Source organism: Pseudorasbora parva, chromosome 16, assembly GCF_024679245.1.
Source record: "Pseudorasbora parva isolate DD20220531a chromosome 16, ASM2467924v1, whole genome shotgun sequence".
Lineage (NCBI taxonomy): Eukaryota > Metazoa > Chordata > Actinopteri > Cypriniformes > Gobionidae > Pseudorasbora > Pseudorasbora parva.
This window is the reverse complement of record NC_090187.1, coordinates 32,175,151-32,188,236: the sequence shown is the minus strand read 5'-3', so window position 1 is coordinate 32,188,236 and position 13,086 is coordinate 32,175,151. Positions and strand designations below refer to the sequence as shown.

Here is a 13,086-nt window from a genome sequence, read left to right as displayed (position 1 = left end):
GCTGTTTCACCTCTTTGTAAACTTTATTCAATGCATGCGAGTGCTGCCGTATGTGCGCATATGACCAGTCGTTTTCTCCGTCGTCACTCGGGTGAAGACGCGCTGTGAGACTCGTGCGCGCTGAGAGAAGATCTGACGCTGTGCATCATCCGAGAGCGCGCGCGAGTCTCACAGCGCGCAAATATTGAGTTCTCTTTCAAGTCTTGCGCTTAAACGGACAAACTCACACAAGAAGTATGTCATCATGTCCATCTTGATGAGTATCCTAGCAGACATAGTCTGAATATGCCTTAAGTGAACTGTATAGTATGCACAGTCGAGAAAGACGAGCATATCCCTGCATCAGGTCTTAAAGGCGCAGTAGCCTTTACTGCTGCCTGAATGATGTCCTTATATTTAGTTTGACATATTTAGTTTCACAAAATTGGGCTACGATAGAGATTTTAAGTCTACATTCGACTACAACTGTTTATTAAAGGTTTGTTGCCGATTAGAACTTGAAGTGCGATAAGGTCTTAAAATATTTTGAAAAAGGTCTTTAAAAAGTCTTAAAAAGGTATTGAAATTAACTTCAGGATTCCTGCATATACCCTGAATACATTATTCAAATAAAAAAGCTATATTTGTTTACATTAGTTAAAGGGTTAGTTCACCCAAAAATGAAAATTACCCCATGATTTACTCCCCCTCAAGTCATCATTGCTGAATATGACATGCTTCTTTCAAACTAATAAAATCTGGGAAAAGTCCTGGCCTGGAAGTTTTATAATGACAGTGAATTGTTGTTTCGTTTATGAAGTCCATAAAAGTCCATCTATCTATCTGTCATATAACTGCTCCACACGGCTCCAGGGTGTTAATAAAGGCCTTCTGAAGCGAAATGGCGTGTTTGTGTAAGAAAAATATCCATATTTAAAACTTTATTGACTAAAATGACTAACTCCGGTGGTCTTACAGGAAAAGAGTAACCCCTGACGTATAGAAGCATCGCAAGCTTTGAAGTCTCTCGCAGATAGGGCTGGGCAACAAACTCAAGTCTCTCTTCGCTTATATCGAAATCCTCTGCTATTTCTCTTTTAAAATTCTCGTTTTAGACTTCGAAGTCATGACCGGTGTTTGCTCTATCCTTTGCGCTTCTGTGTTCGCCAATACGCACAGGGTTCAAGGTCTTTCCCCATAAATTAATGCATATGGCAATCCACCCTGAAGTATGTAATTAGTACTTTTTTTTATTAGGAAGTAAGTTATTTAAATATGAATATTTTTGTTACACAAGCGTGTTTCAGAAGGCCTTTATTTACACCCCCCCACCCCCGACTTTTAATTCATGACCGGTGTTTTGTTTTGCTCTATCCTTTGCGCTTCTGTGTTCATCAATACGCTTGTGTCAAGAGTTACTATTCCGTAAATTGATGCATAAGCCAATCCACCCGGGAGTAAGTTATATTAGCCTAAAAATTATAAAGTTTTAAATATGGATATTTTTCTTACACTTTGCTTCAGAAGGCCTTTATTATATAAAAAAAATAATACATTATAAAATTAATAAATTATTCTTTAAAAAATTACCAACTACATTTTTATTAATTATCATTAACAAAGATAAATACTGTAACAAATGTATTACTCATGGTTAGTTCATATTACATTAATGTTAACAAATTAAACCTTATTGTGAAGCGTTACCATTAATTATAATATCAGTATCAGTCGCTACTGGATATTTAATTTTACATGCATTACTTATTGTACATGTTCTTTAATATTTTAGTTTTTAGGTTTTTTATTTTATCGACAAAATTATATACATTTTTATTATCAGCCATAACATCAATAATTATTGACTTATCAATACTGGCCAGAAATATGTGCATTTCTAAAATTATTTTTGGACACTTGTATATCCAAACAGTTCAGAGTTACTATATTTATGGCATCCATATTCATATCCAATAAAGATTTCGTACTAATAAAACAATAAAGAAATGTTATACAGGTTCAAGCTATATGTGAATATGCTATATGTGTTTTATTTAGGGAGACAACCCATTTGGAGATTGAGCCGTTCACACTGCTGGGGGTCTGCGCTGGTTTGATTCCTTATCCTCATCATAACCAGTCCCCCAGAAACACCTACCAGTGTGCTATGGGCAAGCAGGCTATGGGTAAGACTCCTACAGTCTCCATCTCCAAACATCGTGGAGGACCGGTCGCACTTACAAACGCAGACATCCACACACACTCCTATTCAGTCACAGACGCACTCACTTTCACACTGACATTCAAAACCTTTGACGCACACACCACATTCTGTATATATGTGGACATCAAACATCGCCTGCTTGCGTAGTCATGCTTTTGTGAGTGTGTGTGTGTGTGGAGGCCTTTCCCTGCCAGTGTCTCTGAGTGTCATTAGGCATTCATTGTGCCCTGAGCCCAGTGTGCGGAGCAGGGTTAGTGTGCTCAGCTGCGCAAGAGGGAAAGAGAGCACACACACTCCGCTGCCCTGGTTACCAAAACTACTTAAACCTCTCCTGGCCACCACCCCCATTACAAAACCACTGAGACTGCTACTATATTTGGCCCAATATCCTCAGCCTTGTCTTCTTTTTTTCTGGACGGACAGCCCCATACATGTGCAAATCCAGTTGTGTGGCCCCAGCACTATTATCACACACTGTGTGCTTGTACCCTGATTGTGGAGTAATAGCATCTGACAAATGTCAAGGCCTCAAGGGACGACGGCTATTATACTATAACCTAACCCCCCCACTTCCATCTCCGCCATGCTAAATCTCCACCCCAGAGATTTTAACACTGCCGACACCAGCCTTCACATCAACACCCCTCAGACAGTCAGTTAAATGTGATTAGATGTGCATTAGTTGTTACTTATTGTTTGAATTGGATATTGCAACAAACCATCTATGTTAACAAAACCCGTAGTAGCAATTGTAAAGCATTATCTGGTAATATTTTATAGATCTATATATTGAAATTTGTTAATGCAGTGTCCAGGACTAATAAATACTGCAAAAATATAAATTTCATGATGTTATATTTATTGGTATATATACAAATAACATTAGTTAATGCATTAGGATTGAACATAAATTAACAAGGAACACTTGTCTATTATTAATTAACATTAACCCAGAATTATAAATGTTAAAGTATTGTTCATTGTTAGTTCGTGGTAATGCATTATTTAATGTTAAAGGGATAGTTAACCCAAGTATGAAACATTAATTATGTATTAAACCTCACATTGTTCCAAACCATGATCTTTTTTCTTTTGTGGAACATAATATATATTAAGGAATGATTTTTGTCCATTTAATAAAAGTCAGTGGGGTCAGTTGTTTTGTTTTTTTGTTGTTGTTGTTGATTTCCAACATTGTGCTAAAGAAAGAAAGTTTGGAACAACATGAGGGTGAGTAAATTATGACCATTTTGAGTGGATCAGTCTATCTATTCAAATTGAACCTTAAGTGTCACAACCTTAAACTTAAATGGATAGTTCACCCAAAAATGAAAATTTAGCCTATAATTTACTCACCCTCAAGTCATCCTAGGTGTATATGACATCCTTCTTTCAGACGAATACAATCAGTTATATTTAAAAAGTCCTGGCTTTATAATGACAGGGATTGCTGCTCTGTTTTTGATGTCCATATAAATGCATCTGTCCATCAAATAACATGCTCCACGCGGCTCCAGGAGGTTAATAAATGCCTTTAGAAGTGAATTGATGTGTTTGTGTAAGAAAAAGGGCAGGGCATATTTAAAAATGGCATCCATATTTAAAACTTTATAATGTAACGTTTTGGCCATTAAAGCTTGGATTAGCCAGGACTTTTTTAATATAACTGGTTGTATCTGTCTGAAAGTCATATGTACCTAGGATGACTTGAGGGTGAGTAAACCATGGGCTAATTTTAATTTTTGGGTGAGCAATCCCTTTAAGAGGCTTTTCCATTTTGAATGTTTTCTCAATTATTAAAATGTTTTTTTCTTATTCTAAAATGTTGCTACTGTATCGACTAGAGCAATGTTAAAAATACAGCATAATACATAGTATAATGTGTTATATTTGACATTTATTAGCCAATACAAAGTGACAAAAAGCCCAGAATAAATTATATTATATATCCAATATATAACAATATGAACACCAAGTTATTTACCCTCTTTTACATCTTGCTTTTAAGGTTTTGCTCAACTAAATTTCTACTCTGTTTCTGATCAGGAACTATTGGTTATAACCAGAGGAACCGTATAGATACCCTAATGTACCTGCTGGCGTACCCACAGAAGCCCATGGTGAAGACAAAGACTATCGAGCTGATTGACTTTGAGAAGCTGCCCGCAGGCCAGAACGCCACTGTGGCTGTAATGAGCTACAGTGGGTATGATATAGAAGATGCCCTGGTGATTAATAAGGCATCTCTTGACAGAGGTAAGAACTAAACACTTGATAAATACTTAATAAGCTGCTTGCTTAAAAAACAAAATTGATATTAACTTTCTGAAGTGAAAATGCATTTCCACATTGAAAAAAAAACAATTCTTAGAGACAAATGGTGTTAGAGGGGAAACATTGCTTCTATTTTGTTCATGGTTCATTGTCTTCTGTTGTTCTTTGTGTATTAGGCTTTGGTAGATGTTTGGTGTACAAGAATGCTAAGTGCACCTTAAGGCGGTACACTAACCAGACCTTTGACAAGGTGATGGGTCCGATGCTGGACGCCGAAACACGCAAGCCCATTTGGAGACACAGCATCCTGGACGCTGACGGCATCTGCTCACCTGGTAAGACTCTTAGAAAGAACTAGATTTCCGCCGAATAATCTTTCATTTGTTGATCTAAGAATATGTAGTGATGTTTTATGTCACATCTCTCTCAGGTGAGAAGGTCGAGAACAAGCAGGTGCTGGTGAATAAGTCCATGCCCACTGTCACCCAAACTCCACTGGAGGGCAGCGCCCAGCCAGGCCAGCCCCAATACAGAGATGTGCCAGTCTCGTAAGAAACTAATTCAATCAAATTAGAACCCCAGTGTACAATATTCCGACAGTTTTATTTGAAATGTAAATTTTCTAAAAGTCTCGCTTTTTTTGTCCAACACAACCACACAAAACTCATACTTTCTTCATTTTATAGGTACAAAGGAACGACAGACTCCTACATTGAGAAGGTAATGATCTCCTCCAATGCCGAGGACGCCTTCTTGATCAAGATCCTGCTCAGGCAGACACGTAGACCAGAGATCGGAGACAAGTTCAGCAGTCGACATGGGCAGAAAGGTACTGCAGCATCCTTCCTGTTCTTTTCCAGACTGGCATAGTCTCCTCTGCCTTAATAGATACTAGCGGAAATTAAGACAATGAAACCTCAGTAACAAGTTGAAACCGCCTCAGTAACAAGTTGAAAGAGATGTTTCTAAACTTGTTTTTTGATGCCAGTTTTATTTTCAATGTCCAAGCTATATCGTCTCAGCTGGCCCTCCCATCCTCTTCGGATTTTTTTTTTTTCACTGCCCGTTTTTCAATTAATTAGCTTGTTGTCCCATGCCAGACTATGCAAATTTATAACAGCAGCGGCACAGTCCTGGGAAAGTGTTTACAGCCCCCATTGTTTTTGAGCACCTCCGCTGAGAGAGCTGGTCAGTATGATGTTTTAATCAGAGCGTTAACTGGCGCCATGCATAATTCACTCATTTCATTAGCGGAGGTCGTCCACTGGCACTCATCACGGGACGTGACAGTGAGGAGGGGTCAGGGAGGGGTTAGCCGCGAACCGCCCAAAATGCTATTTACTGCTCTTTTTAAAGGAGCTTTTGGTATTTAAAGGAGCAGGCAAGTGTCGGTGGACCAGGATAACACAGGGCAGCTAATTGTTGTTGTGAAGGATAGTGCCGTTCTCTTGAATGTCTTTTGTGTGTTTAGAGGCAGGCTTTTATTGAACGGTCCCACTTGGAGAAGTTGAGCTGTGTTTTCTAGAGGTGTGTGACTGCGCTGCCAACCGCTCTGTAATGTTCAGTAGGAATTATTCATTTACTTTTATCTATTGCTTCACAGTGATTGTGGCGCGACTATGCAGACTAAACGGGTGCTTTTTGCCATAAAATTTGTTCGAGAGAGTGGTGTACTTCAAAGAAAGAGATTTGGCTACCTTTTGGGTCGAAAGAAAGCCCATTAAAGACGCCCCACCGTGGTTTGGAGCCATTGGCTTTCAGCAAGTTTCACAGGAGTTTTGTCTTGCTCATTTTAAACCTCTCCTTCGTCCTGCACCCCCATTCTGACCAGCCTCTACCGCCCTCATAAGATCCGGTCACTGGAGAATGATAGGTTAATTATTTACCGGTGACCCAAACACACACCGAAGCGCGCGCGCACACACACATACATATACGGACACACACTCTGATACTCACACAGCTGTCTTGGCAGGGTCCATTGTGCGAGCCGCCACAGAGGGGCTGTATAGCCAGTGATGGAGGGCCATGGACTCTTACTGCTGTCCTGCCTTTCTTTGCTGATTTCATGCCTCTTTTATCATTCACTCTCACACAAAACAAACAACACAGAGGATGTGTGCTATGGGAACCGCTCTCGCTTACCTCTTTGCTTCTGTCTTGCTCTTGCTCTTGCTCACTTTCTCTCGTTTTCCCCTAGGAAATCCTACTAGGACTCCTACTAACAACATTTTGATCATTTGAAATTACAGTTATTTCTTGTATTTAAAATGTTATTTGACCACTTCTCTATTCTCTAAAAAAAAACAGACGCTACTGTTCAAAAGTTTGGGTTCAGGAAGAGTTCTTTTCAGCAAGCATTAAGTTGATCAAAAGTGACAGTAAAGACATGTATAATGTACAAAATAGTTCAATTCCAAACAAATGCTGTTCTTTTTAATTTTCGATTCATCAAAGAATCCTTTAAAATGTATACTTTTTCATAAATGTTAAGCAGCACAACTGTTTTCATCGTTGATGAGAGAAAAAAGGTTTCTTAGAGCACCTAATCATCAGCATATTAGAATGTTTTCTGAAGAATCATGTGACACTGAAGACTGGAGTAATGCTGAAAATTCAGCTTTGCCGTCACAGTATTACAAATTAAAATAGTGGTTTTCTATTTGAATGTATTTTAAAACATAATTTATTCCTATTTCATTATTTAATGTGTTTACTCTATTTTTGGACAAATACATGCAGCCTTGGTAGGCATAATTTTTTTCTGAACTTTTGAATGGTATTATATTTAATTAAAAAAAAATATTGTAAAAAAACACAAAAACAAACAAACAAAAACGTTTACTACCATAAAGTGACATCACTGCCAGCTTTCCTTGCTCATCAATAATAACATTTGTTGTTTAATATTTTAATTTTAATTTTTGCTGATTCATTGTTGCAGACCTTAAGGCACTTATTTCGGTCTTACATTAAACCACAAGAGAGTAATCTTTCTCTTTTCTTTTTTTTTTTTTTTTTTTTTTACAATTGTCATTATGAAACTGATATATGAATATGGTATAGCAATAAATATTATATATTTTTAAGATATAATTTATGACTACCCAAGTTCTCAAGAGCCCATATTTTTTTCTTTTGCATATGGATGTATAGCTCTCCTCAGCTGAACCTTTCTTTGTGCGCTCTATGGTAAAGGGGAAACTATGGGTGTATAATCCCCTTCTCACTGTCCAGCTAAGCACCTCTCCTCACTTCCTGCCCCTGTTCTTCTCTCTTTTATCACTTGCAAATGGCCCAATAATGTGTTTGCTCTGGCTGCGGGAAGAGTGAGGAGCTCTTCTGCAAACATTTACACTCTCACTGACTGCTTTGGACCACTTTCACTCCATCCTGCAGTCTGAATTTCCAATGGTTCCACTTCAGCAGACCTGAATACGTCCGCTTTATAGGCCGTTGGACTAGATGAGTTACACAAACCTCACACTTTCTCATCTAGCATTTGTATGTGATTGAATTCACGCAAAACTCAATTAAGCTTTATGGGAAATGTCTGCTCCAACAGGGTGAAGTTAGCATTTCTTGCAGCCATTTTGAATATAGGGATGTCTTTGATTCTAACTTTAGGAATGAAATGCATTTTATGCATCTATAAATAATATTGTCCACTCTCTCTGTAACAGGTGTGTGTGGACTGATCGTTCCTCAAGAGGACATGCCCTTCTGTGACACCGGAATCTGTCCTGACATCATCATGAACCCTCACGGTTATCCCTCCAGAATGACTGTACATCAGATTACATGACATTTATTTTTTAATTAATTGTTTCAAATTTTTTATAAACTTTTGGTAACTCTTTTTGATGGTCTGTTTTAGACATTCTGCTAACTATAACTAACTTTGGGACTTCATGTCAATCGACTCTAATTAGAGTATTAGTAGACTGTCTTAATATCTGCTAACACTTTATTATGATGCTCTCACAACAGACATTCTTACTGTCATCTTATTCTACTAACCCTAAGTCTACAAATACTCTAATGAGAGTTAGTTGACATGAAGTTGCTTGTAGTTAGTAGAATTTCTAAAATGGACCATTGAAAGTGTAACAAATCATTTTATTATTACATTTTTTAAAGGATTTTATATAGAAAGTTTAAAAAAGCAGATAGGCAAGATAATATTTTATGCATAATTAATATTTTATAATCCCTACTTAACTGTATAACTTTGGTGTTAAGTTTGGTGTTAATATTTTAAGTTTGTTTATGTTGTAAATAAGCAGGATAAAGCATATTAGCGGACTATTTTGCAATAAAGGCATATTCCTTTTAATAGCTTATATATATGCTATTAAAAGGAAAAATAGTGTATATATATATATATATATATATTTTTTTTTTTTTTTTTTTTTTTTTTTTTTTTTTCAATACTTGTTTTATTGCACAGATTTTTTTTAGTACACTACCATTCAAAAGTTTGAAGTTGGTAAGATTTTTTTTGTTTTATGTTTTTGAGTCTCTTATGCTCACCAAGGCTGCATTCTTTTATAAAAGTGTAGGAAAAAACAGTAATATTGCTAAATAATATTACAATTTAAAATAATTTTTTTATATTATTTATTCCTGTGATGCAAAGCTGAATTTTCAGCATTATTATTACTTCCGTCTTCAGTGTCACATGATCCTTCAGAAGTCATTCTAATATGCTGATATGCAGCTCAAGAAACGTAGCTTATCAATGTTAAAAAATCCATATGCTCCTTAATACTTTTTATGAAAGTTCAAAAGAACGGTATTTATTTAAAATAGACATCTTTTGATTCTACTTTGATAGGTCTTTCCTTCTACTTTTGATGCATCCTTGTTGAGTCAAAGTATTAATTTCTTTGAACTGAAAGAACTATTACTGACCGTAAACTTTTGAACACTAGTTCAAATAGATGTTCCTGTTTACCTAAGAATGTCAGTTATTTTCTTGTGGCCCTATACAATGCAGTTTTCAGAGATTTTAATTCCCCCACGGTTTCTAATTTTGAACGCTGTGTTTGGGTGCACACAGCAGGCGTCATATAGGAAATTATTTGAGCCAAGTATTAGATTCCTCTCAGTGACAGAGAGGGGTCAAAGATCTTCCGGCTCTTTCTGTGCGTGACCTCAGTAAAGGCTACTGTCGTGCAGCGGTGCGTGACCTCAACATGATGTCACACTCACATTCACCAGCTGCAGTGTCAGGAAGGGGAAAACTGGGGCATCTACATTGTCCTACAGAGAACCTACACTGCTGCATTAAAGAAATGCATTTAGCGTCCCGTGATTATCAGTTGCCTGGTTTGTTCTGTGTCAGGTTGGGAAACTGATTGAGCTGTTGGCGGGAAAAGCCGGGGTGCTGGATGGGCGTTTTCACTATGGCACTGCTTTCGGGGGCAGTAAAGTGAAGGACGTTTGTGAGGATCTTATCCGCTATGGATACAATTACCAGGGCAAGGATTATGTCACCTCAGGCATCACAGGGTAAAACTTTTAGCATCACTCTTGTTTGGTTAATCATTTATATTTCACAAAACTTTGCTTCACAATTCAGTTATTAAAGCTTTGTTAATAGGGTTAGTTCACCCCCACAAAAAAAAATTAAAATTCTGTTATTAGTTACTCTCATGACCTTTCTTCATTTTCAGAACACAAATTAAGTTTTTGCTGAAATATGAAAGTTATTTTTGTGCACAAAGTATTCTCATCGCTTAATAACATTAAAGCGGGGGGTGAAATGTTGTTTCATGCATACTGAGCTTTTTACACTGTTAAAGACTTGGATTCCCATCCTAAACATAGACAAAGTTTCAAAAACTAATGTTGGACGTTTGATGGAGTATTTATGTGTCAAAAATACTCCTTCCGGTTTCTCACAAGTTTCGGAGAGTTTTTTTCGAATATGAGTCGACTTGACGTTACTAGATCAGAAGGTCCTTGTATGGGCCGTACGGGCTCTTCTCCCGGTAGGGTGCGCGCGCGTGACTAGAGCGAAAGAGGAAATGCACGCCCATAAACACACTCTCAAACCGCAGATCCAGTCCTCCGTGAAGACTTATGTCGCGCGCCGCGCTCCACTTTATTCCTATGGGTGACGTCGAGCGACTTCAACGCTTCAGCACAGCATTCCGGGAAGGCAGCGCTGCATTTGAACCGATTTGAACGCAGAAATGACGGGAAGCTTCACAACATCGTTTCAGTCGCGTCTCAAAGTGGATTTACACGCCACTGTTGTCACAGGACTTCACCAAATCATACCAAAGAAGTGTGTTTTTGACGGAGCGGTCCCAGCGATAAAGGTTCGGTCCTGCTTTGGAAGCAGCTGGTGAGTAAAACGGCTTCAAATGTCTCTGCTATTGGCTACCGTCGCGTGCGTAAACATCAGTAAACGACACGATCGTGTGCTTCGTCATTCAAATGCACTAACGGTTACTCCATTGCTGTTCTCTGTTGTATAACGTTACACTAGTCTGACGTGCAAAACCGTTTTGCTTGCTACCTCTAAGGTCTAGTCGCATACAATAGTCCATAAACCGAATCATGTCCTCATAAAATGCGAGTAAAGACACACAAAGGCCACTAAATACAGTACATACCACAGAGACGGACGTCCTAATGTTGCTGTTTTTCCTGTTCAATTTATTTCTGCCTCAGATTTGATTCTGGATCATTATCTCTATTAGCTGAGATAGCCATGGGTTTCTCCACGCTTGAGGACGTCACCGCTTTGTTCGCGATCGTCATTCTTTAGCTCTGCCTACACGATACGCCTCCAGGAGCTCGTTTTTTCCGGAAAGACTCGGTATGGCCTATATTTCTTTTATAAATATAATAAAACTAAAGACTTTTCGGAGATATGAAGGATGCAATACTACTCTATAGGTACTCAAGATTGACATGAGATTGACTGAAACTGAGTGTTTCACCCCCCCTTTAAGGTTGAACCGCTATAGTCAAATGGACTATTTTAAGGATGTCTTTGCTACCTTTCTGGGCCTTTAAAGTGGTAATAACATTGCAGTCTATGGGGGGGTCAGAAAACTCTCAGATTTCATCAAGAATATCATAATTTGGGTTCCGAAGAAGAACGATGGGCTTGCAGGTTTGGAACGTCATGAAAGTGAGTAATTAATGACAGAATTTTTATTTTTGGGTGAACTAACCCTTTTAATATTGATTTCAATAATTGTGAAATGCACATATAATTGTAATATGTACCTTGCAAGCACTCCAAGTAGCTTCGGATAAAAGTGTCAATGCATGCATGTACATGTTATATTTGAATGTATGTATATTGCAAAAATCAAAAGAGCCACCAGAGGGTGTTTTCCCAATGGCACTTTACTCTAATTAATTATTAAAATGATTCTTATTTGCTTTTAGGGAACCTCTGGAAGCTTACATCTACTTCGGTCCAGTCTATTATCAGAAACTGAAACACATGGTGCTGGATAAAATGCATGCCAGAGCACGTGGTCCAAGAGCGGTACTCACTAGGTAAGAAAAGTGAAAATCTGTTCTCTAAAATTTCACTTGTATTGTCTGCTCAGTAAGGTCATTGTATTATTCAGGATTTTATTTGATGTAATGTAATATAACTTAACTGTTATCTTAATGCAGGCAGCCCACTGAGGGTCGTTCCAGGGATGGTGGTCTCCGTCTGGGAGAGATGGAAAGAGACTGTCTCATCGGTTACGGAGCCAGCATGCTGCTGCTTGAGCGGCTGATGATCTCCAGTGATGCTTTTGAGGTGGACGTGTGTGGGCAGTGTGGCTTGCTGGGATATTCAGGATGGTTAGTAAAATTGTGCAAAAAAAAGGGCAAAAATATTTTGATATATAAAATATTATACAATTATCAAGAATAATCAAATACAGAGAGATAAAGATATTAATTAGTGAGTTTTCTGTGTTTATGGCAGGTGTCATTACTGTAAGTCTTCGTGTCATGTGTCATCTCTACGAATTCCATATGCCTGCAAACTGCTCTTCCAAGAACTGCAGTCCATGAACATCATCCCTCGCCTCAAACTGGCTCGCTACAACGAGTGAAGGAGAGTGATTACAGCAATTCGCCAAAGCTTTCCGCACAGAGGTGCGATGCATAATATTAACGACTGCATAAAACATTGTTTAAGCCTCGAGTGAGGCTTTGAAAGATCATTTCATTTTTGTTAAAAGTCTTGTATCTTATCAATAAGATATTTGTTTATATATAAAAAGTGCCTGTTTGAATGTTGTTGGGGTTTTTTCAACTTTGACTTGCTATGAATTCAATGCGAATTGGCATTTCCTTTAGTTTATGTCCTAAATATGTGATTTGTTTGTTTCAGTTTACCTTCAAAATAATAAGGTTTGGTTTACAATAAACTAATAAAATGTAAATTATGAAAAATGCCTACATTTTAGTTTTTATTTTGCATGTCATGACATTTCTTTTTTTTTTTAAAGAGCAATCATCAGGAAGTTTTGGGGGTGGAAGTATTGAGCAATCTTGATGAAGTGTTAATGTGACAACACTGACAGCAGAAAGGAGCTTGTTGTTACATTGACCACCTTCCCACTTTGCTGCTATTTTTT

At 37.8% G+C, this 13,086-nt stretch overlaps 1 protein-coding gene across 1 annotated transcript in view; it reads left to right on the top strand.

The window, feature by feature from the left end:
* The window catches only part of polr3b (polymerase (RNA) III (DNA directed) polypeptide B), a 28,191-nt gene extending 15,379 nt beyond the window's left edge, over positions 1-12,812 (top strand). The window contains exons 19-28 of the mRNA XM_067420305.1: positions 2,038-2,165; positions 4,250-4,459; positions 4,654-4,812; positions 4,908-5,025; positions 5,164-5,306; positions 8,161-8,264; positions 9,825-9,991; positions 11,891-12,004; positions 12,128-12,301; positions 12,429-12,812. Coding sequence (XP_067276406.1) covers positions 2,038-2,165; positions 4,250-4,459; positions 4,654-4,812; positions 4,908-5,025; positions 5,164-5,306; positions 8,161-8,264; positions 9,825-9,991; positions 11,891-12,004; positions 12,128-12,301; positions 12,429-12,558 — 1,447 coding nt within the window. The 3' untranslated portion in view covers positions 12,559-12,812. The remainder of the gene's footprint in view (positions 1-2,037; positions 2,166-4,249; positions 4,460-4,653; positions 4,813-4,907; positions 5,026-5,163; positions 5,307-8,160; positions 8,265-9,824; positions 9,992-11,890; positions 12,005-12,127; positions 12,302-12,428) is intronic.
* Positions 12,813-13,086: the final 274 nt, after the last annotated feature.